This window comes from Vipera ursinii (genome assembly GCF_947247035.1).
Source record: "Vipera ursinii genome assembly, chromosome: 6".
NCBI lineage: Eukaryota > Metazoa > Chordata > Lepidosauria > Squamata > Viperidae > Vipera > Vipera ursinii.
Window position 1 is genome coordinate 50,639,251 of NC_139515.1, and position 25,200 is coordinate 50,664,450.

The 25,200-nt window shown below is 33.6% G+C and overlaps 1 protein-coding gene across 1 annotated transcript in view; it reads left to right on the forward strand.

Moving 5' to 3' along the window:
* LRRIQ1 (leucine rich repeats and IQ motif containing 1) overlaps nucleotides 1–25,200 on the forward strand; it is a gene marked incomplete at its 5' end in the record, with an annotated part of 112,919 nt that overhangs the window by 8,472 nt on the left and 79,247 nt on the right. The window contains 6 exons of the mRNA XM_083365242.1: nucleotides 1,703–1,777; nucleotides 3,450–4,850; nucleotides 5,415–5,567; nucleotides 7,799–7,949; nucleotides 12,385–12,578; nucleotides 13,761–13,888. Of these exons, the coding sequence (XP_083221368.1) occupies nucleotides 1,703–1,777; nucleotides 3,450–4,850; nucleotides 5,415–5,567; nucleotides 7,799–7,949; nucleotides 12,385–12,578; nucleotides 13,761–13,888 (2,102 nt within the window). The remainder of the gene's footprint in view (nucleotides 1–1,702; nucleotides 1,778–3,449; nucleotides 4,851–5,414; nucleotides 5,568–7,798; nucleotides 7,950–12,384; nucleotides 12,579–13,760; nucleotides 13,889–25,200) is intronic.

Here is a 25,200-nt window from a genome sequence, read left to right on the forward strand (position 1 = left end):
CCCCAAATTTTCCATTGCTAATCAAGACAGTTGTTAAGTGATTTTTGCCTCAATTTACAATCTTTGTTGACACAGTCGTTAAGTGAATCACTGCAGTTGTTAATGTAGTAATATGATTTTTAAGTGAATCTGGCTTCCTCATTGACTTTGCTTCTCAGAGGGTCTCAGGAGATGATCACATGACCCAGGACACTGCAACTGTCATAAATGCATGCCAATTGCGAAGCATCTGAATTTTGATTACATCACTACAGGGATGCTGCAACAGTTGTAAGTGTGAAAAATGGTCATAAATCACTCTTTTCAGTGTCGTTGTAACTTTGAACAACCACTAAACAATTGATTGTAAGTCGTGGACTATCTGTACTACCAATTAAGCTTCATAAGGATCAATAGAGTACATTGAGGAGACTGTTAGTAGCAAGCCCTACTTGCAACTTATATAGGTGTTTTAATTCTTTCTAATGTGCTGGTCATTGATTAAATCTTTATTCTTTGTCAGCATTAACTTTATTTATTTTAATACTGACCCATCTTTTTTAATACTGTGTAAAGTCAAGGTGTTGAGCTCCTCCTATTTTCCCCCACATCTTTGGGCTGAGTGAACATGACTGACCCACAATCACCCAATAAACTTCAGTATCTGAGGATGACCTAGAATAGATCTTGGGTCTCCCTGCCCATAGTTCAATACCTTAATCTATATGCTCGAGAGTAAAACTGATAATAATTTTAAAATGATTTTAAAAAGCAAACACCTTTTTGCTAAGTACAAAAAAGATCTTATTTATCTTTGGTAGTGTCATAAATTAAAACTATGGGCTCTAGTTTTCAAAAATGTTATTTAAAATATTAACAGCCAGGAGACTAGATTTATTTATTTGCCTATCGCACAACAGTGACTTTAGATGGTGTATAAAGACGATCTGGAAGGATTAGAATTTTACAAACACTTCATTTTCTGTCAGTTTCAATTCTTTTCCATCTCATTTTGTATAATGGCATAAATATATTTACAGAGATCTGACCTGCTGTATGTGCATTTAAATACTCTAGAAATTACAGTTTCTCTATTTGAAGTAACCATTTGCTATCTGTAAATGCCTTTGAAAAACATTTTGAAGAAATTCTGTTTTTGATATTATAATTTTGCTTTTTGAAAAATAATTTCTGCAATATTTAATTGTATAATTTGGGGGTCAGGAGTCCTACTCATAAACATTCCTGTCCTTTCTGGAGTAATTCTTCAATTAATTTGTAAATGGGGCTCTTTTTTTCTTCCTTCCTTCCTTCCTTCCTTCCTTCCTTCCTTCCTTCCTTCCTTCCTTCCTTCCTTCCTTCTTTTCTTTGCAGAAATAGAATCCCTTCATTAAAATGAGGATTCTGTTCACAAATGTTATTTTTAGTTGCATATTAGCCTGGACTGCAAAATCTCTTTCTATTTATAGCATTAGATATAATCCTATAAAAGGATTGGGAAGAAATTAAATATATGTATTATTCTTTCCACTAAATGTAATCCTGATATTTTGATATGATTTTGGTATGACAAAGAGCAGAAAATGTTATTTTTCCTGTCTTGAAATCAATGGAAGTAAAAATATTCCACTGTAGTGGGACTGCATAGTGTATTGATTCCAGAGAATAGTTAAATCCCAATATGAATTAAAATAGTGACAACAAAAGTCTTTCCTCTGTACAGCAACAACAGACTGTGATAGAAGAGGAATTGCTGAAGAAAGAACAGACTTGGAAAGAACAACTGAAAGAACATGAGGTAATTTAGATTCAGGAATGTTCTCAGCTACCTTATATGGGACATGCATCCCTAAATCTGCATGGTTTGGCTTATAGCTTGTGCTATACTTTGAATGATTTGGAAGATTAAAACATATAATGAATGTATAGACCCCATCCTCCTTGCATATTTCCTTTCCTGGCTGTTTGTATGATTCTCAGCAAATAGTAGTTTACTACTGCAAGAATATACAAACTGTGGTATCTCCAAGGCATAGGGTAAATGGCAATCAGAATTTCAAATTCAAACTAGAATCTGATTTGTAGATATAATATGGTTTGACGATGAATTGAAAAATCAAGGGTGTAAATCGCATTGGAAAAAGAATCTCCACATCTGTATTTTTTCATCCAAATCCTTCTGGGTTATAATTTGAAACCCTAAAATATTTAAATAATATTTCAGTATTTGAAAAAATGTAACATTTTTACTTTTATAAAAATATGAAGCTGCTTGTTTTTTCACTTGCAAATAAACCTCTGTGTTGAACAAATTATTCTTAAGGTTACAATTTTATGTATTTTCAACATATTGCATGTTAGTCTTGGAGAAGCTGTATAAGTGACTGGTTAGCCTAAATGTAATTTTTTTAAAAAAATCATGCTGGTATTCTCCCCTTCTCCATGAAAAAGTGTGCTGAATTTAAAAAGGTAAGGTCAGGGCAGAGTAGAATTGCATTTAGTAATCTCATTAGATCAAAAACCAAAGAAGAGTTCAAATCCAAATAATCAGTATAGAACAGGTGACAGAAAAGAACATAAGAGTTAAAATAAATGCTGATCATTTGCCACAGTTTCCTTTATACCATAAAATCACTGAGAAGCTGATAAAACACACCTAATATCAATAATGATTTGTTTTTTAGACATAGTATTGGCCCAGTTATAAATTTTGACTTTATTTTTTATCATTAATTAAATTTATATGCTGCCCAAGTCCCACTGACTCTGGGTGGTTTACAAATTATTTAAAATATGAAACCTCACCAAGAAAATTACAACAAACAAGAAAACAACCCAAGTTAAAACTAGGCTTCAGTCAGCCCCATCGACAGCTTGGGGAAGGAGACAGGGTTTCAAGCTTCTTTAAAACACCATCAAATTGGGAACTATTTGAATCTTGGGAGAACCTCCATTCCAGAGGCAGGTTCTGCTACAGAGAAGGTGCACTTCTGGGGTCCCAATAGATGTCATTGCTGAAATCAAGAGATTTGGAGTCTGTCAACTCCGCCAGATGAATTGACCAGAAAGATACTATAGGAGATAGGTGATCCCTCAAGTAACCAGGCTCTATGCCACATAGTGACAACCAGCTGGTGACAACCAGCTCCTTGAATTCCACCCAAAAGGAAACTGTGGCAACTGAATCCTGTCCACCATTGTTCACACTGCTATATTCTGGACGAGCTGAATCTTCTGAGTATAAAGAGTGAAAAGTTGCGAATGCAATATAATATTGCATGGAATATAAACAGAAAGTAATGTGTCCATATGAATACATAGAAAACTCTCATTTTTTTTGTATCTTCAAGAATCTAATGAGATTTGCAGATATTTAAATTCATGATAGGCATAGTGTGAATATGTGTGAATATATCCAGGTTATAGCTGTGGTATTTCTTATAAAAGCATCATGTCTTGTTGGAATACAGGAATTTATTATGAAATTACACATACAAATAGAAGAAGAAAGAAAGGCCTTTGAAGAACAGAAAGCAAAAGAAAGGCAACAATTGATGGAACAGCAGAATAATGCAGCTATAAAAATTCAGACAACATTTAGAGCTTTCACGATGTGCAAAAGATTTGGTCCTGTCTTGAAAAAAAAGAGAGAAGAACGGGAAAAGAAAAGAGAAATGAAAGAAATAATGGAAAAAGAAATGAAAGAAAGGGAGGAAAGATGGAAAAGGAGAGCTTTAGAAAAAATGGAACAACAAAAGGAAGAAAGAAAGCGGAGAGAGGAGAAAGAGAAGAAAGAAAATGAAGAGAAGTTGAGAAGGCGTGAAGAATATGAAAGAAAGAAAGAAATTGTGCGACGTCAACGAGAATCAATGATTGAAGCATTGAAAAACGAAGAAAAAAACAAACTAGAATTTGTGTCAGCAAAGAATACTGAATCTCAAGATATAAGTGAGGATATTGAACAAGCTAGGAAAGAGCAAGAAATAGGAAAAGAAATAGGAAATACAACTGAAAAAATCCAGAAAGGAGATGAACTTGAAAATGTAGCTAACAAAATAGAATCGGAAGAGGAGGAAAAATCCCTTGAAAAGGTAAAAGTAAAAAAGGAAGGGAGAGCTCCAATAATACTGGAATCCTCAGGTATAGACAAAGCTTTAGACATAACAAATAAAGAAAAAGAAACTAAAATGTTAAAAGAACAAGAAGACAATAGTAACCCCAAAATGTTAATTATGGAAAAGAAAGATTTAAAACAAACACCAGACCAAAAGTACAAGGAACAAAATGGACAAGAAAGACATGAACTAAAGAATGACAAATTATGGAATGATATTGGAAGAAGTAAAGATGAAGAGTTAGAATCAGGAAAGGAAAGACATATTGAGATAAATAATGAAGCATCAGTGGAGAATAATGTAAAAAAATCTTTAGAAACTCCAGAATTCCAGCAAGATAGCAACACAAATGCTCTTAGTTTTGAAACCAATGCAATAGTTAATCAGGAAAGTATCGTACATTATCTTCATGTTCAGTTAGATTCTGGGGACACTGGAAAAATAGCCAGATCTTCTGCTTCAGAAAATAGTAAAACAGATTTTGCTCCAAAAGAAATTCATGAGGAGGTTAATAATCAGTGGGCCAAAAGTGAGAACTCGAACAATTTCTTTGAACAACCACTTATATCTGATTTTATTGAAGCTAAAAGATTGGCTTGGATGAAAACATGTAAATCTTGGTCTAGAGTTTATCAGGAACACCAGATGAAGAAAATGGCTGAAAGAAACAAACCACGGAAATGCTCATCTGACCAGTTGCCTCCATTGAGTGCTACTATGATAATTCAGGCGGGTCCTTGGAGTTCTCTACAACAGGTAAATCAATGCTAGAAATCTATCTAATGCCCTGTAAATATTTGCATATAGTGACTTTAAAAAAAATCTTAATAGCAACTTAGTGTTGTTCTTCTAGTTGTTGCCTGAAAGTTATGCAGGTTTAATCTGCCAGTAGGCCTGTGACCTCCATGTAATGTCCAGGAGAGTTTCTTGCACTCAGTAAAGAGCAGTTTTCAGTAAATGGGCCAGAATCTTATTTAATATCTGTAACTGGCAAATGGCATGCTCTCATAGAAATATATTATTAATCATGTAGAAATGAGTGCCTGAATGACTGATTAAAAGATAAGTTCCAAAATTCAGGAGTAGGTAATACTCACTTAGGCAGGCAAATGGCCTGGCTTGATATAAATGTATTTTCATGTGTTTTGAATAGTATTGTCTGCTTGATGAGGGTTAGAAATATTTTTCCACAGGTATGATTTTGAATTTTCCCTAGCTATTTGTTAAGAAAACATGTTCAGCTATGTAGAATTGCCATTTTTATTGCTGTTCAATTCAAATGTTACCAAAATATATTCATTTCTTATTGGATACATATAGGTGACCACAGTTAACTTTCAAGATTTGCCTGGTTGCAGTCTGTCCACATTATCACAATGTGCAAGGCTTCAGTTCTTGAGCCTTAGACGTTGTGGATTACTCGCCTTGGAAGGGTTCAGCAACTGCAAGGAATTGAAATATATAGATATAGAGGTAATGTGTATTTCATGTAGATGTGAAATATTTTAAGTTGTAACCATCTACTCCAACTATAGCGACTGAGCTGTAAATGTGATATTTGCAACTGTAACTGGATTAGAAATTAGTTTTTATTTTTTATATTTTTGTTTCATTTTAACATATATTTAAAAGTGTATCCAAGAAAAAAGAAGAAAAATGAGAAAAAAGAAAGGGGTAAATAAAAAAGATTTACAAGCTGCATAAAAATGAGTAAGAATGTTCAAAGATTAGTACTGGTGATCTTACATCAATTTAGCAATTTAATACATTTGTCAGTATCAAATAATTTATTAGCAAAGTTAGCCACAATAATAAGAATCATCACTCAGAATAAGTAAAAGAAGTTTCTTTCTAATTTGAAAAAACCTGTTCTTATAACAAATCAGAAAAAAATCTAATAAGTTTAAGCTTTATGTTAAGGGGAAAAAAATCAACTTTGGGGGTGCTTTAAGTCCATGCACAGAATTATAATCTGTAAATAGTTTCCAGGTGAAATGCAGTTTTGTAGTACTTATGAATATAACTACTAATATTCTCAGCAATTACTTTTTAAAGCATGCCTTTAACATGCATTAGAAGTTGTAATGCTATCTCGTGTGCAGATCTCCCATTTTTTTCAATATTTGAAGAGACTACAAGGCTTTGAGAGCGGGCAACTAAATTTCATTTTTGATGTGTGCCATTGTGCCCACAGTAAAAAAAAATGACAATAAAGATTATCTTATCTATCTTATCTCACTTTTCTATTAAACTTAGAAACTGAGAATTAGCTGTGACATCATGTTTTCTCTTCCTCTACCCAAACCATTTCCCCTTAACTAGAGAAGAATGTTGTATGTAATTGTGGTGATAATCCTAGATTAAAAAAAACAGAAATGTTCCCAAGTTTACCGTGAGAATCTTTATTTAAAAGATTGATACTTCAGCCCCCCAAAATGGAATTTATGTAAACATGATTTTACAGCCTGCCTCCAATCATTAAATCATTCTTGTTGTCTGGACTGGAACAAATCAGAAATGTTTATTGCAACATGGCTTAAAATACTGGCTGCTGGGAACAAGAGTGGAATGGGACTATGATTTCTTCTACCAATTTGAAGTTCCCAAATGCACTGGATATCTGAATTATATTAGCCTATGGCTCTAGAGAATGCTGTCAGATTGTCTAGTGAAGTACATCTTGGATGAGGTTTTTTTCCCCGATCCAATTGGAGTATTGGAATGAAATCATATAAAGGTTATCCAGACTCACTATGTTTGTCCATCAGTGCAATAGCTCTCTAAAAACAGAACTAAATATAACTAAATTAATGTGTGGGGAGTAGCTGGCAATCCAAGAAGCATGGATCAAATTGTGGACAGTGGAGAAAAAAAAATAATCCAAAAGATTCCTCTGATCATTCTTATGAAAAAAAAAACAATTGGACAGTGACTCAAAATGTAGCAGTTTCTTGCATTTTAAGCCCCCCTTTCTCCCAATGACACGACACAGAGCAAAGCTATTACTAAGTGGATGGAAAGAATGCTAAAAGCCATGCTCTGAATGCTACCTTGATTTTATGTTTTATTACTTATTGTTTCAAAACAAGAGATACATATTAAAAATCAGGGTAATGCAGATAGTGCGATTTTTATACCTTAAATTGATCAATGACAGAAGAATCTTATGAAGCATTTAAAATGTTAATCATTGTCCTATAATTCATAGCATTTTTTCCCAGAAATACTTGAGTAAAGGACTCACAGTTGCACAATAAAAACAATGTGCTGCTCCAGATACGGTATTTTGCTATATTAAAGCTTGCAGCAATCAATACATGAATATATTTAAATACATTTAAAATGTGAAAATTATGGCTGGAAACTTAGATATGTTTGCATCAGTGTTTTAATTTGAGAAAAATGTTTAACATGAAAGTAATGCAGTTCTGAATGACATACTACTGTGTCTAAATATTTATTTAAGATTATTACTGTAATCAGTCTGATTTTAATGACATTTCATCTTTTTCATTATAAATTAGAAACTGTCATCCCAAATCTGGTGATAGGGAAATAAATTATACTTAACTCAGTGAGACTTAATTTTGAGCAGATGCTCATGGGATTGAAACATAGAATATGTTTTGTTTATCTGGAATTTCAAAGGGAAAAATTAGTCTGTGTTTATGTCATTGTTTTGCTTTGTTTTTTCTCCCAAATAGGAGAACAACATTCAGGTCATTAATTGTGAGAATCTAGAAAATCTCTGCGTTCTAATTCTGAACAAAAATAATATTTCATCCCTTCATGGTTTATATGGCTGCGGTAATCTCTTGAATCTTGAACTCTCCTATAATAAAATAACACGAATTGGTAAGATACTAATTATAAATAATAGAGCTGCTCCTTTTAGCATATTAATTCATATAAATAATAGAATATTTTCTGTCTTAGGAAAAAATAATTCCTATTATTTGCTGAAATCTGTAGTATATTTTTTTTTAAAAAAAGACATATGCATTGAATAGGTAGGACTGATTTAGTGATACTGAGTTCTCAAGTTTGCTCATGAATTTCTCCAAATTAACAATTTATTATGATGAAGGAAGAAGAGTTTGCCATGTAATATTACAGGAAGTCTAAGTAGTTTTGGTGGAGGGTCTTTTTTCTGCCACATACAGTATATTTTTGAATAGACAGTATGTTTGGTAGCTTAATAAACATAGCAGACTTTGTTTATAAGATCTGTTAAAGGCAAACAAAATATTAAAATTACTTTGTTCATAGCTGCAGACTATTATTACTATTTCTTTAGAGTATATATAGCTATGGACAAATGTAGATTTTAAATGGAACTGAATGTATTATCTACTGGGCATCTTGTGATCCTTCAGATGGTAGAATTCAGCTTACAACATTCCCATCCAGCTTGACTAGTGATCAGGAAATATACAAGCTGAAATCATCAGCATTTGAAGCCAAGCATTTGCTCACTTACGTTGGAAGGCATTTTTTCTTTAAGGGTTAACCTGACAAATATCTTCTTCAAATATTGTGTTATTTCATAGCAAATTCATCAGTACAGTATGGAAAAGACCCAGAGACTATGTAGTTAAGAAACAATAGTCTCCAGTGTGACCACATAACCATTCCCATATTCACATCAACTGAAATACAGGAGGAGGAGGAGGAGGAGGAATAATTACTTTTATTATTATGGTTGATTGCACAGCCAGATATTTAGACTGGATTTGGCATTTTTATTCATCTACTGAGTCCTCCCCAAGGACATCTGATAGGTAAATATTGTTATTTAAACTTGTATGCTGCCTGACTCCCAATGACTGGTGCATAAATGGAAAGAAATTCCTGTCCCACCCACTCCTGTCTTTTTGTAATGTGCAGCTGTCATAAATATATGCCAGTTGTCAACTGCCCAAAATTTTGAACATGTGACCATGGGGATTCTACAATAGTTGTTAGTCTGAAAACTGGTCATAAATCATGGTTTAAGTGCCATTGGAACTTTAGTGAATGGTTGTAAGTCAAGGACTACTTGTACATCTAAATTGTTAGTGTAAATCTGTCAATGTAGATATGATCAGTCACAATCAGGACACTGTCTGTATCAGGCATGTCAAACTGCCAGCCCGTGAGCTGGAAGCGTCATGCCAAAACCGCACCCGCTCCATTACCGGCAATGGGGAAAAAGTCCCGACATGTCATGTGATGTCATTTGATGTCGTGAGTTTGACATGCCTAGTCTATATCATCCCACAAAAATAAAAAATCTACAGATAGATTAAATAGATATGCAACATATATAAAACTCAGGCAAAGCATACACCACACGTCTCATGCAAAACACTGGATAGAACAAAACTAACATGCATAAATGGAACATTTTTACTTGATGCATATCATTGGATTATTCTTTTCAGATAGTTAGCTATGGTTCAAAATGGACATTATACCCCAGTGTCTACCTTTTATTTTAAACAATAAATAGAAACACTTGAAAATAAGTTGTAAAAGGCAGGGTTTTTGTTTTGTTTTGCCTTGCTTTGCTTTATATATGCTAGTTTTTGCATTAATTTTTAATTGCACTATTTTTAAGTTAAATAGAACTTAAACAATAATAAGAAAGGGTATAATGTCTAATAGGCAGTAAAGGAACTTTTTATCTTGCACAGAAATGCTCACACAAAAACAGGTTGAAATTGTATAAAAATATTTTATATATTATTTAAATTATTTATTGTTGTTGTTGTTGTTGTTAGCTGCGAAGTCGTGTCCGACCCATCGCGACCCTATGGACAACATTCCTCCAGGCCTTCCTGTCCTCTACCATAAATTATTTATATAGCCACCCATTTCATAGCTATAACACTGATTTCACAACATTATACAACTATAGGAATATTCAACACAAATGCATTGTGATTATAAAGAATTCAGGCAATAAGCTAGACGAATATGAGATCTGAATATATCTGTAAAAAAACTCTTTTTATATGAGAAAATACTACATTTTTGTAGTATATGAAAGACTACAGAGTTCAATGGTTATACAAAATTCTAGTCTTTGGTGAGTATATTAATCTTGACAATTAGATGCTTTACATTTAACATTTTTAAAAGTTATGTAGTCAATTCTATTTGCTATGGTTTTGTTATTACTCATGTTAAAATGACATCGTTTTCTTAGCCAAAAGCTTCTAATGAATGTTGGTGTTCATTAAATGTCAAAAATCAGTAACCCAAAGTAAACCAACATGGACCAACAGAAATGATGGAATCTACATTCAATCTGTCTTCAGTGCCAGTTCTGCTGTAAGGGATTTCTTGTTTTGGATAGGTTTCCTTAGGCAGAGTATCTGAAAGGTTAATATGAAAATGGCATAATACAAATTAATGTGTCTTGGCTATGAAGCCTACACAGCCGACAGTGTAAAAGCCTCTTGTCCTGTCTGTATATATATATATAATGAAAACACTGTGCTTATACATGAGAAGAGTCTGAATAAGAAAGTAGATTTTAAAGAAAACCAATTTGTTTCTGCTTTTCTGTCCTCATCTGCTTTGAGGAGGTCTGGTTGGTAGGCTGTGTGACTTACATTTCATGTTATACATAAATATATTGATCATTTTTAAAACATAGAACCATACAAAGATATGCTTGTGCTGCACTTCTTGCATGTCTAAATCCAATAGAATTTCCCAGAGGTATACAGTACTGGAAATTCTGAAGCTTTTGCTTTAAAATTAGGCTTAGTATCTTAGTCACCTAACTATTTTTTAGTGTTTCTTTTATTTATAAATCTTCTTAAACTAAATAGAGAACCTTATAAAAGTGATAAAACAGTGTTTGTTAGGAAAATCTGTTTGTTCTGAAAGAACACCTTCAATTTCTAAAGAAAGGCTATATATAATATTAAGTACAGGGTGAATCTATAAACTGTACTCCATCAATAAACTATTTTAAAAATAGCATAGATGTGAGGGTACTGAATTTCTTCAGCATAACATAACATTTTATCAGCTGATTTTCATCAGTACCAAAGATAATCAAGATTTTCCTTCTGAAGATCCTTCCCAAAGGGTCCCTGTGCTTCTTTCTATTTGTTGCAGAAAACAAATGTAACATGGTAGAATAGAGCTCAACCTCACAGCCACTTTTAATGATTTTAAGAGGAAATTTCTTTTGTGTTGGGGAAAAAATGAAAAGTTTTCCCCATATCTTTTCTTAATTATTTGTAATAATGTAAAATCTTACTTGGTTTGATCTTCTTGATAAGGCTTGAGGAGTATCTACAGTATTTTGTGTAGAAATCCAAACCAATACATTAGAATAGAAGGAATTATACTTGTTGTGGTATCATCTCAGAAAATGTCTGTGGATGTGCATTTCTATTCAGATGAAATAGTTAAACATCCTTCCACTGAACACATACACAGATAGATCTAATGACTTTTTGTACTATTGTTGTATTTTATGAATCCACTAGATGGTGGTGGTTAGCTTCTGAAGCTATTTTCAGACAATTCAACAAGTTATGTGCAATTTTGGGGGATAAAATCAGAAGCACATCTAAAATTATTTCCTAAGTAAGTGGTCAAGATTAAAATATATGAAAAAATAATATTTTAGTTTTTAGCTTAAATATTTTTTTCTTTGTTAAGAAAAATCTTTGTATTTTTTACAGTGTAGAGTAACACATGCTTAGGTAATAATATATATTATAGTATTAAAGTTTAACATTTTTTCCTCTCTTTCTTCAGCATTCAGCATCCATTATAAAATGCTCCCCCCCATACATTATATTGTTTTGTGATATAATAACTGTGTGGTGCATTTCTTCCCATATAGTCAGACTCAGTCATCAAGTCTAATGTGATTAGGATGTACCTGTCTGGAGGGTTTATACAGACAAAGTACAGATAACAAAAATCAAACTGATTTTCTTTACTGTTGTCAGTTTTGGTAAGTTTTAACCATGAAATCTGGAATAAGAATTTGTTGAGGGACAAAACATAAAATCTAAAGAAATGCATTTGTTTTTATGAATAATATAATGGTACATAATTCCAAAAATAGAAAATGAAATACATTGTGTGCAGGTACTAAGTTAATATTTGTTACTGGTTTCAAGAGAATTTGAATAATAATCATATTATGGAAGATATTTTTTATATTATAAGCATATTTTACAAAAAAACCATTTAAACCAAATAGTGTACACCATTATAAATCAATCAAATCCAATTAATTTTAATATGCTATACAGTATGAATTTTTGTTTTTTAGGAGGCTTGGAGACATTGAAAAAACTCCAGCGACTGGTTGTGGATCACAATCAATTGATCAGTACAAAAGGGCTCTCTGCTACTCCAACTCTGCTATACTTAGATTGCTCCTTTAATCATCTCAGTCATATTGAAGGCATTGAAAACTGTGGTCTTCTTCAGATTCTGAAGTTACAAGGAAATAATCTCAATGAGGTAAAAACTTGATATTCTGTGGTAAAACTAAATACTTAATTAAAGAAATGTGTATATGAGTAAATCCAATAATTCCCTATCAAAAAACACTTCGTTTGTTTTTGGATAATAAATTTCATTTTAGACAAACTCCTTGTTCAAAAAAGAGGACACATCTTTCTTAATTTATATTATTATTATTATTATTATTATTATTATTATTATTATTATTATTATTATTATTATTATTATTATTTTATTGTCTTGGAAAGGATTTGTACATTTTCATTTTTCAAGTAACATTTCACATTTTATATTATTTTACTTCAAAAGGAATGTATAATTCAGAATTCCATTCTTTGTCATGATTTATATTACAGCAGCACTGTCAAAGAAACTATAAGTAAATATCTGTGTTTGTTGCACTAATGATGTAAGCAGACATGTGGGTAAGAAGAATTGAAGACAAATATATAGACATAGTGACATAAACCTATAGAGAGAAACACACGCACGCACGCAAATACATGTACAAAACATGAATTATCCTTTCACCAGCTGCTGTTGCCAGAAGTGCTCACTGACTCACTGACACGTTTGAGTGTGTCATGAATTTCACAGCAAACAAGAAGAGGCCTGAATAACAAATTGACAAATATGATAATGTCCTCATATGCACTTCAGGTCTGATAATTAAAATACAATTTATATTTTTGATTGTCTCAAAAGCATATCAGATAATTGAAAAAGTTATGAAAAAGGGCAAATATAAGATGAAGACTAAAGAATATTCCCCTATGAGAAAGATGTATAGTAGCTGGAAATTTGTATCTTGGAGAGAAGGGAATTTCAGCTTTCTTATGGAAGTGATTCAGTAAATGTAGTTCTTGCAAACTTTAAATTGTCTCTAAACTATGCTTGTGACAACCAGGGTAACTTGTCTACCTTTCTCTAGAATTTGACATAACTAGTACAATACTACTATAATGGAACACATTCCCATTCCTTTATTTCACCTTTATATTAGAGACTTGATAGCTTTTTGCTGTTATACCGTAGTTGTATTAAGGATTACTGCCCTATTAACTATAACTGATATACAATGGTTTCTATTAAGTACATTTGCACGTAAAGATTATTTATGGAGAAAGAATTCAGCTATTTTTTCATTGTTTTGTTAATATATTACTAATTTATATTTAGTTCCCCAACTTGGAAAATCATGTTTTGCTAAGAGAATTATACTTGGAAGACAATAACATTACCAGTTTGGGAAAATTTACTGAGTACTGGCTGCCTTTGCTACAGATACTTTTCATCTCACAAAACAGGTAAAATTAAATATTTTATTGGCAGAAAGGAGTTATAAAAGGAGATGGGAAGAGACTAATACTCTACATAATACTCTAACAGAGAAATACAAGTTATTGACATCTTAGCAGCTGGCTTTAAAAAAAAAGCTTACCAAGACCTGGTAGAGGAATGGTGGAAGGCATGAAAATACAACTTGTTTGGCTGAGGGCCATACTTAGCTTTGAATTATTTTTGAAGCCTCATGTACTGTAACTCTGATACATCAGATTTTGATATAAACCGAAAAGTTTGGTAGAATCCCCTTAACATGCTTTTTCACTTGTATGGAATTATTTTCTGCTAATGGCAACTAAGTAAGTTAAATGTAAGGCTGCTTAGCCAAGATGTTAAACTATCATAAAAACTAATTGAGTAGCAAGAAGTATGGTAAGGGGACTCATCTACCGTATCGCAAAGCAATGTGGCATAGCCATTACTAAAATGACTTCTATTAATCCACTTTTGAGCTGTCACTCTATAATTGTCTGTTGCAAAATGAAATAAATTGCAAAATTGGATTTTTTTTAATTACCTAGATATCTTTGCTAAAATAGAAGTATCAAGTAGTTACTGGTTTGGTTGGGAATATAATTTAGTTACCTTTTTTAGCACTTGGATTTTTATGTGCAAAAACAAGAATCCTTCTCTGGGATTCTATAGGGAGTCCTATAGAAATGAAATCTATATTATGGTAAATAAATCGTGGTTTGTGTTACTTTTTCACTTATTTACTGCTAACATCTTTACCATAGTAACAGGTTTCCATAAATTAAATTAGTAAATATGTCATTACCAAAATTGTATTGGGATATGGGTCCACCCAAATCTTTTATTGTAGCCTTAGAATCCTGCACACTGTAGTATTCAAAGTACATATTTATTTATCATTTTGACTTCTATACCGCCCTATTCCCGTAGGACTCAGGGCGGTTTACAGGGCAATTAAAATCATACAATACAAAAGTTAAAATAAATTTAAAACAAGTAATTAAATTTAAGCCCAAAAATTAAAACTTTAAAATCCAATTAAAAACCCCTCAGTCTAGGCCAGACAGCTCAAAGAGCCAAGTTTTAAGGTCCCGGTGGAAAGAACGGAGGTCGGGGGCAGTCCTAAATTCCATAGGAAGTTGTTTCCAAAGGGCAGGCGCACCCACAGAGAAGGCCCTCTCACTGGGAGTCACCTGCCGGCAGTCCTTCACCGGCGGTACCCTAAGAAGGCCCTCCCTGCAGGAGCACACAGGACAATGGGGAGTTGATGCCAGCAGCAGGTGTTCCCTCAAATAATCCGGACCCAAGCCATTTAGGGCGTTATAGGTCAGCACCATACTGTTGTGTCCTATGTTTTAAAACAAATTAATGACACTGTCGCTAAAAAATCTGATAACACAAACCTAAGATGCCTATTCAAAAGGAGATCTAGTTGTGCTTACTTTCAAATAAGCGTGCATAGGATTGAAGTAAATCAAACTGAACTCCAAAGGATTTACTCTCAAACAAACAGAATATGATTTCATTCTGAGTCTCAGAGCCTTTGAAAGAGATGGGTTCTACATAGCGGTATTTTTTATTTTTATTTTTGCTTCTTGTATTGAACATTATCCTTTTCTTTTTTTTTTTATTGAAAAGTTTTAAAATACAATTTTCCTTTGAAAAACCCCCCTTCCCCCTCCCTCCTCCCCTCCCTACCTCCCCCCTATCTCCCCCCCTCCCCCTCTCCCTCCTCCCTCCCCTGCCCCCCCCTCTACTTCCCCTCCTCCCCCCCTCCCCCCCCCGACTTCCCAGAGCAAAATACAAGGTATATATCTAAAAAGCAATCATAAACAATCATATACTAACAATTATAAACTCTAAAATCCATCACTCTCTAGCTTATATAGAGTAAGCCAATCCTTAACAATACTAAATATATATGAACTAAAATAAAAGAAAACTAACATCATTCCCATCTATGTTCTTCCACAATTCACTATTACCTAGACATATTCTCACTTACACACCACAAGCTCCTATCCCTATTAACCTCTCTAGCCAAAATAGGCTATAATAGATAATTCTTACACAAATTAACCCGCATTAACCCACAAAACTTTCTTCCTCTTCCTCTATAGTTAATTATCCATTAATTCCAAATTGAAAATTCTGTTACCATACATAACGTCCCAAAACTCTTAAAAACCCAACTACCACTTGACTATAAGTATATTGTGGAAGTTCCATAGATTTCTACTGGTCTTATTTTTTAGTCTTTTTTGAGCGTTTTAAGGCAGCACGCGTCACCCTCTGTTCTCTAAGATCATCCAAAAGAGTTGCAGCTTGATCTCCTCCTGTACCCTTCTCGTCCATCTGTCCATCTTCATCCTCTTGACATTCTCCTTCTCCAGATCCCTCTACAGCTTCCAGAAGTGTTGATGGGGTTGCTTTTAAAACATTGTTGTAAAAATCATGCGCTTGCTTCACAATACCCAAACAGTACCTTTTGCCATCATACATGAAGCTCAGCCCAGCTGGGATCTCCCATCTGAACCTTATATCTCTTTGCTTGAGCTCTTGCACAAGAAATATAAAGTCCTTCCTTCTCTTTAAAATCTTTGGAGGAATTTCTTTTAGAACCAAAACTTCTTGACCAGCAATCACAACTTTAGTATCATAGGCAGCTTGTATAACTTCATCTCTAATTTCCCTTTTTACAAAATAGACCACCACATCTCTAGGCAACTTTCTCTGCTTAGCAATCCACGAATTCACACGAAACACTTTGTCCATACCTTGTTTTATTTCAGATGCTGGATGGTTCAATACCCCCTCAAGAGCCTCAGAAACCAGCTGCTTTAAATCTTCCTTAATATTCTCTTTTAGGCCTCTAATTCTAACAGCAAACTGCATCTGGTAAAATTGAGCCAAACTCTGTTCGTTATCCATTTTGTCTTTTAAATCTTCAATTTCCAATACTTTTGCTTCTAATATAGCATTCTTTTGAGTCAAATCTTCCACTTGATCATCCAGCACCTCCACACATTTAGCTACTTTATGCACTGAGGACAAAATGTCTACCTTCATCTCTCTAAGTTTCTGCTCCATCCTTTCTTCCATTCTCTGCTCCAATTTCTCCAATTTCTCCTCCATCTGTGCAAATTTAACACCCATTGACTCCAAAATTAACTGGGTATGTTTTTCAAGATCCTTCGATGTCAATACATCAGGAGAATGCAACGCCTGCAGTAATGATTGTTGTTGCACCGGAGAATTTCCAGCACTCCGAAAAGTTCTAGGGGGAGGTTTAGCCGCCATCTTTTACTTACAATTGTGACGCACTTTCACTTTAAGTTTTAAGCAAAGTTCATCAAGCTTGAGAGTAAAATAAAATAATCCTCTTCATCTCTTTATCTTTCCTTCTTTTACTGCTCTGCCTGCTCTTTTCCTTTCATAGTCTCTCCTTCAAGCAGGGATGGTCGCAGACGCCTGGCTCTGCTCCATGAAATCCGGAGCAGAGACGCTGGCCAGCTGGGAGCAGCCCAGGCTACGGGGGAGTTCAATCCTTCAGCCGCCCAAGCTCCAAGCTCAGGCGGCCCCGGAGAACTCTACCCCTACCTGGGGGCTCACCCCCTCCTCTTCTCCCGAGGAGGGGGCTTCAAATTCGCCCGAACAGCTGATCGGCGCTGTTTCGGGCGAAAAAACAACAGCTGAGCCGCGGGCAGCCCGGGAAGGCTGTCTCCGTCGCCGCGGAGCCACCGGAAGTCAACATTCATAACATTATCCTTTTCTTATCTATTTTAGATTTTCTTTATTTTATTTTGGTCTGGTCTGAACAAAACATCCTTTAAAAAAAGCAGATCTGGATGCATCTTTCTGACAGAGATATTTTCCAGATCTGCTTCTTTTTCAGATTTTCTTTTAAAGCTGGAAATATAAAAGCTTGAGACCAGGTTCTTCTGAATATAAATTATAAGCTATACTACCAAAGCTATAGGTGTCTTATATATTTCAGCCCATGATGCTCCCTCATACCCTCCCCCCCTTACCACTCTTTTTGATGCTGTGTATTACAGTTGACAGCTGGTGAAGTACTTCCTGTTGTATAGAAGGAAGCGCTTTGTCATAATCACTGAGCAGATATCTGGCTGACATTTCTAGTAGCAAAAACATCCCCTAAATCTGCTCTATGTGTCAAGATCTTTAACATAAATCATTTAAGCAAAAGTGAGAATGAGGACAAAATGAATAGCCATGACTGTAGATGTAGCTAGAATGGATGACAGTATCAGCAAAATGCTGATTAAAGCGGTAAAAACGTAATATCAGTAGCTGATATTTGTACTTTCTTACCAATATGACTATGTTCTAAGCAGCTCCATATGCTTTTCTATGGCATAAGGGATTGGATGTTCTGTATAGAAAGGACTGAATGTAACGGGATAAGCTGTTGAAAGAAAAGCCGTTCCTTTGCTTTTATCCTACAGTTGTGGGATTTCTTCTCAAAAATGTGCAATGAGTGTCATTTCCTCTTTTGTTGATTGCAGGAAATCCTTATTAATGTTAGGATTATGAATCCATATACTTCTTAAGACTAAAGATCCAAATCAAAAAGTCAAATTTGCAAGCGATAAACAAGTCTTCATCTTTAGTTTAGGAAAAATGTATTTTAAATGTTAATACGATGCTAAATAAAAATTAATTATCAGAATTCAACTGGTAGTGCCTAAATATTTTTAGAAACATTGTGGACATAGCAAATATATTTTAAATGCAAACAATTGAACAGTCCACCCATTTGACTCCCTACCATTGTTAGAACATTGAGAATTACTTGTACAATTCAATACAAGAGATTTTTTTCATAAGAAAAAGATTTTGTTTACATACTATATCAAACTGTAGTATGATCTATTTGTTTACTTCCTGGCCCAAATATTGTACAAACCAGTGTTTGGGGCCAGCAAATCAATTACTTTTTTGAATGCTACAGGTGATTCCAGTTGATTCTAAATTTGCAAGATAAAATAACTAGGATTATACTGCACAGGTGTAGCATAGGTGGTACCACACTCAATAGTAGCAACTGTGAGAGGGATCTTGGAGTCCTAGTGGACAATCACTTAAATATGAGCCAGCAGTGTGTTGGAGCTGCCAAAAAAACAACAACAACACAATGCTAGGCTGCATTAACACAGGGATAGAATCAAGATCACATGAAGTGTCAATACCACTTTACAATGCCTTGGTAAGGCCACACTTGGAATACTGCATCCAGTTTTGGTCACCACGATGTAAAAAAGATATTGAGACTCTAGAAAGAGTACAGAGAAGAGCAACAAAGATGATTGGGGGACTGGAGGCTAAAACATATAAAGAACATATAAAGAATTGGGTATGTCTACTTCAATGAAGAGAAGGACTAGGGATGACATGATAACAGTGTTCCAATATCTCAGGGATTGCCACAAAGAAGAGGGAGTCAAGCTATTCTCCAAAGCACCTGAAGGCAAGACAAGAAGCAATGGATGGAAACTAATCAAAGAGAGAAGCAACCTAGAACTAAGGAGAAATTTTCTCACAGTTAAAACAATTAATCAGTGGAACAACCTGCCTCCAGAAGTTGTGAATGCTCCAACGCTGGAAGTTTTTAAGAAGAGACTGGACAACCATTTGTCTGAAATGGTATAGGGCAGGGGTAGGCAACCTTGTCTCTTTTATGACTCGTGGACTTCAACTCCCAAAATTTCTGGGAGTTGAAGTCCACGAGTCATAAAAGAGCCAAGGTTGCCTAGCCCTGGTATAGGGTTTCCTGCCTGAGCAGGGGGTTGGACTAGAAGACCTCCAAAATCCCTTCCAATTTATTATTATCATTATTATTGTTGTTGTTGTTGTTGTCATTGTCGTTGTTATTTAGATGGTAGTATATGTTAACAATACATAAGAATTTTTGTCAACAAAAGCAGAATCTTTTCATTGGAGTTTCTCAGTCATTGAGGATTCTCTGTGCAGATAATTAACTTAAGAACCTAATTCTTATCTTTTAGCATGCCATGTTTTTCAATTCTTTTGCACAATTGTGCTAAACAAACTTAGGGATAAGAAATCAATAGCTTCTCAGAATTCTTATGAATAACTTACTAAAATAATACATATTAAATAGATCTATAATTTTATATTGCTAACAAAACCTTTGCAAGGTCCATTACTTTTGGCAATATGATAAAAAATAGTGTCAAGCCATCTTAGCTTCCATCCTTTTATATATATATAAATAATGCCATGATAGATATATAAAGAAGGCATAGTTTGCATCACAATGGCACTATTTCCCTCCCTTGCCTGCAGACAGCTGATTACTAGTAACTTGTCCTTCCTATATTTAATGATTTGCTGTTTTATATATTTTATTAGATTCTATTACTTAAATTACTATTTCTTAGAAAAAGTAATATAAACTTATTAAATTAACCTTGTTATCAGTTACTGAAACAGCATGTGCACAACTGCTACTACCACTTGACTGAACCAGAATATATCCTGGTCATTAACAGCTTATCATATAGCAGGTGTTTTGTGGCCTGCAGTTCTTAGAAGTTAGCATTTGTCAGGGAAGAGTAATTCCATATACAGTGTATGTTTCTATTGATAATATGGTGGGGTTTCCAACAACACCACCAGGAGATGGAAAAATCTGAAGTGTTAAATATCTTATCCTGAACCCTGATAATAGTAGTTTTATTCAGAAATTAAGAAACTAATTCCTATGAAGTAAAGTTGAAAGAATTCAGTAGAGTCAGTCAGATAAGTCTGATGTGTAATATGATAGCATTCTTTAAATATATGAAATGTTGTAATACAGTAGGAGTGATATATAGGAAGAAGAGAAAAGAAGCAAAAGCATTTAGTAAAAAGTACAAAGGATGAGGTTCAGGCTAAAATGTGAGAGGAAATTTCTGGCTGGTAGAACATGCTGCAGCCTGAAATTGTGAGATCTTCATAGCTAGGTTTGCCAACACAAAGTGAATGACCATATTAAAAATGCTTTAGAGCAGGCTTTCTTATTGTCATTTGGGCAAAAAATGTTTTTTGAACTTCAGCTACTGCACGATGCACTAGTAGTGGAGAGAATTTTTATACACACAACTGTTGTAAATGTTGTAAAATGTGATTGTATAGGTGAGAATTGTGTTTTCATTTCCCCCCCCCCAAGTCTTATGCAATTATTTCAAGGTACCTTCAAGGTAAAATAGTTGAGAAGGACTGTTTTAGTGGATCCTGAACTGAGCAGGAGGTGCCGAGAGGAAAAGTACAATGTTAGTAGGTGACCCTCCTGGCTATGGTCTTGGCCCTGCCTACTTCCTGCTCAGGTGCATGTTGCAGTTTCTAATTGTGGCAACTTTTCTACTGGCATTACCTATCTTCCTAGAGAAAGGAAATGCTTTGACCGAGCCTCTTCGCCAGCTTGCAAGAAAAATGTGGCTCTCATAGCTATGTTTAATGATTGTCTGGTTGAATGAAGGGGAGATAGGTTTGCCTTATTTCTCCGTGGTGAATGGGGAATTACCTATTCACTACAAGCTCTGAGGTCCCTTCTCTGATACTATAGTTCTGCCAAATACTTGAAAGAATATCAAAAAAGGTCATAATCTGCTCTCTTTTATTCCATATTCCACATAGAATATATATTTAAGTTACAGGAATGCTTATTCTGATTGAATGTGTGGGAGGAAAGGTTTTTATTTGAGCAAGGACCACTTAACCAGAGAGATGTGTTCAAGAAACGATAGCCTTCTGTTGGGAATGCTGCTTGTTTGTATGGGGATAGAGTCAAGGGGTGGTATTGCAACTCAACTTACAATTCTATGATTCTGTATCTCACTAAAAGTAAGCTTGGTGAGATTTATCTTCAACTTAGAAATTGGTGTAACATTGAAGCTTTAACCATGTGTATATCTCTTAGAATTTGAACTAAAATATTCCTTTGAATTGTTATATTACCCTACAGAATATTTTGCAAAATATGTTAACTGAAACATAAAATAAAATAGATTTTAGTTTATTCCTTTTTTAAATGAAATGTTTGTTGCCTTTTAAATTTTATAAATTATTCTATTCATATATCTTTAATTCAGTGTTAAAATGGATATTCTGATAAATAGTCTAACGTCAATTCAAAGATCTAATGTTTAAACTTCACTTTTTGGAAGAAAAATCTGTTGATATCATGGAAAACCTGCTGGCATCAAGCACAAAAATAGTAATTGTGTTTTGGATTCAGGGCATGTCTAATATGTTTATTGTAGACTTTAAGAAACTTTGTTGTTTTTTTCTCTCTTCTGCATATGTGTAATTTCAACTATGTTTCAATTGTACTTTTTTAATACATGTTTTGCTAACTGTCCAGTTTTTGTGAGTGCTTTGGGTTTAAATGATACCAGAAAAAGGAAGCTATTGGATTCTTAAAAAATATCTTTTTGGTTTTGTGTCGTCTTTGTAATTTATATCCTTTTAAAGCCCAGGGCTAGTGGGACAAGGTCAAGTGGTATTAGGTTTTCTGTAATGTCTTTTGTTTTTCTGGTTTGAATTTTCTTTTAAAAGAAAAAAAAAGAAAAGGACAAAGACTCCCAGTGAAAAGGAAACTATAGAATGACAAACTGAAAAGGATCTTATTATTTAAAGTAGAGCATACATTATGAATTTTATATTAAAAAACAGGTTAACCATTGAGTTTTTTACATCATACTACTCTAAATGCCATTATTAAAAAGTAATATATGATGTGAAATTTACCAAGCAGGTAGTTACTCAAATTAAGTTCTTCTATTTTACCTTGGTCTATAATTTTACTGCATAGACAATACTTATTTTACAAAGCTAATTAAAAATTAGCAGTACACATTCCATAAAATATGTTTGAATTATGATTAGGAACACCATTAAATCAAAATTTGACTTGTGAGCTGCCAAACTGCTCCAAGTAACGAAGCCTCTATATAATTCATGACAGCCATAGTTTAAGTTTTTAGCAATGGAAGAGCTTCATTAAAAACTTCACTGAGCATTACTGTTAATTGTTCTGTCCAAAATTATAAACTACCTATCTGCGATTTTTAACTCTAGAAATGTAAATATAACATTTGGAAAGAAAGAATAAATTGATTTGTATTTGAAACATCTCACGAACTAATTATTGCTGGTTATCTATCCTCTACAAAAAGCTTCCATCTTCCATAATTACAGTTTTCTATTTATGTTAGTTTCTCTCTTTACAAATTTGGGAAATGTAATAACATTTATCAAAATTAAATATCAATTTAAAATAGCAAGTCATATGCAAAGTATTTTGCCTCACCCCAGAATCTACTTTCCAGAATTCACAATTACCTATAAGAATGGACTTTAGTACACTTTAAGCAGATAATTCATTACTGAGTTATTTTAGCTGAGAAAATAATTGAAGGATTAAAAGAAACTGATTTTAAACTTTATATATATTCTGCAAATTGGAGGTAAGAAAAAGTTGTACCATTTAAAAATAATAATTTAGAATAATAGATTATAGATATTTCTTTCCATCACAAAATATTTTCAGTAATCTGTGATCAAATTTCATATATTTGAAATAAACAAAATGCAGTTTTTAATATTTAACACTTGCAGTACTAGTCGATTACTTTTAGAAACAATAGATAATATGACACAACTGTAGAACAAACGAAGCAAAACGACAAAAGAAAATTAAAGATGTGTGATATTCAGTCCAGCTTATCAATGTCTCTGACACTGTGATATCTATATTGCGACATCTAAACAATCACACATTTTTTTTTAAAAAAACCTCCATATATATTCAGGTTCAGTACACTACATTTTCAATACATTTTCTTTCTTTCTTTCTCTTTCTTTCTTTCTTTCTTTCTTTCTTTCTTTCCTTCCTTCCTTCCTTCCTTCCTTCCTTCCTTCCTTCCTTCCTTCCTTCCTTTTTCTTTCTTTCTTTCTTTCTCTTTCTTTTTCTTTCTTTCTTTCTCTTTCTCTTTTTCTTTCTCAAAAATAGCTATTTTTGTCACCTTAAAGTTCAAAAATATTTCATATTAGAAAGAGTAGAATAACAATGTGTGGATTTGGGCTTAAAATGTAAAAAGACTTGATACACACAAAAAAGGGCAGGGTGGGAAGAACAAAAGCAAACACAGAACCCATTTTAAATGTATAATTCATATGATTTTCTGTGAGAAGCAATCAAGTAACCTGTGCAGGTGTCAGACAGCAAAACATCAAATGAGGGGCTGGCAAATGTGACTGAAGAAGCAATAGAATGTCTGCATTCTTTTTCCTCAACTGCTTTGCAACCTGTTGGAGTAACTATTCCTTGTAGAAGTTTGTTGTATTTGTTGCATAGTTGCATTTCTCTTCCATAGATTTGTCAAATGAAAATAAAAAGGAGTGTGTAATTTTCTTATTTAGTAATATATATTTTACTGCTATTTTAAATTGAGCTTGGCCTCTATTGATTACACAGATAGATCTGTGTTAATGGTGCTTTCATCTACAACGTTTTCTTAGCAAAATATAGAAGCAATTTGACATTTTGTTCTTTGTAAGTTTTCAACTACCCATTCTCATCTTCAGCCTTGAAATGCTTTGGTGTTCACCTACCTAAATACTAACCATGTCTAACTCTATCTGGTTTTTGGGAGACCAGTCAAGGTCAGATAGGTTATGATGCTTTCTTCATTATCCTCTTTTCTGTAGATTGGATTTCAGCATTTATTCATGATTACTGTGCTCCCGACTTATAAATGTTGTACTCAGTTTAATTTTTTTAAGTGTTTTTATCTTATTGCTAGTTCATTTTTAGTTAGGTATGTGCTTAAAAGGGATAGCATTAACTGTCACAACAAAACTATGTACCTGTCCAAATTACTTAAATTCTTCTCTATATTTAGTTGTGGGGAGGTGTCTTTTTAATTTAATTTAATTTAATTATTCAGTCTTCAGGTGATCCTGAACCTCAAACCTTATAGTACATAAGTATGGAGATATTTGTCATAGAACAGATTAAAAAAACATGTATTTACTCTACCAAGAATGTCTCTGTGTGTGTTTGTGTGTGTTTTGTGGTGAAATTTTTAGAATATTTTGAACATTATAATTATATGCAAAGAAAACATTGAACAATCTGAACTGGACTTTCTATTCAAACTTTTGTTAGAAATGAATTTTATAAAGAATTTATAAAATGGATAAAATAAATCTATACCTCACAGTAGGCACAAAAAAAATCCCTAATGGATATTTAAATAGATCAACAAGAGAA